The 781-nt window shown below is 38.3% G+C and overlaps 1 protein-coding gene across 1 annotated transcript; it reads right to left on the bottom strand.

Annotated features, from left to right (window-relative positions):
• Positions 1 to 33: 33 nt before the first annotated feature.
• On the bottom strand, positions 34 to 727 carry LOC109222309 (5-epi-aristolochene synthase 2-like; the record flags this gene model as incomplete). Its single annotated transcript, XM_019386675.1, has 3 exons — positions 34 to 40; positions 119 to 494; positions 596 to 727. Coding segments are annotated over 3 exons (515 nt in total), but the record flags the coding sequence as incomplete, so codon positions are not given.
• Between the last annotated feature and the right edge of the window lie 54 nt (positions 728 to 781).

Consider the following 781-nt stretch of genomic DNA (forward strand, 5'->3'; position numbering starts at 1 on the left):
GCATATGGAAGTGTGTTACGAAATTCAAATCTTTCACCACCTGCATCATAAGAATTAGCATCAGTACTTGAGATATGATCAATCAAAAAGGGTTCGCGTTTTTATATATCGCACGCACCTTGATACTTCAGCAAGTTCCTGCTTGTGCAACATCTGGAGCAAGTTGAAATCTAATTTAGCAAATCGAAGTAACATGTCATTCTTTGATTCCTCCTTCTCGTAGATTGATGAGATGAAGAATCGGGTCTCGACTCTAGGAACGCCCTTGTGCAAACATTGCTCAAGGGCGTGTGTCACTTGCTCCCTAAGTGGAGAATTCATATATGGAGCTGCAGATTCAAGATGGATAGTGGAGAAAGCAAGTGCGTCTTCTAAGATGTTGTCAGTATGAGTCCTTACATGTGAAGCTTCATACAAGTTCAATAATCCTAAGACATCACTAGCTAGAGACTCCTTGAATTTGCCATTTTCATCTTGGAATTTGCTGAAAATTTCTGGTTTTCAAGGAAGAATACACAATATTAACCTTCCTGCAAATGGATAATAATTTTAACAACTTTAAATTAAAGATGTGGTTCATGCATGGTGAACTTACGAGGAGAGATGTTGAAACCATGTTGCCTGAGTAATCGAAATTGGAGTGCAGAAGTGCACAAATCATCAAACGTTGAGTTTTGGTTGTAAATCTGATCCAAAATCTCATCAATTTCTTTCTCAAAGTGGTAAGCTATGCCAAGGCGTTCAATAGTGTCTATCAAATTCAATGTGTCAGCCAATTTTC

This window comes from Nicotiana attenuata, unplaced genomic scaffold, assembly GCF_001879085.1.
Source record: "Nicotiana attenuata strain UT unplaced genomic scaffold, NIATTr2, whole genome shotgun sequence".
Classification (NCBI taxonomy): domain Eukaryota; kingdom Viridiplantae; phylum Streptophyta; class Magnoliopsida; order Solanales; family Solanaceae; genus Nicotiana; species Nicotiana attenuata.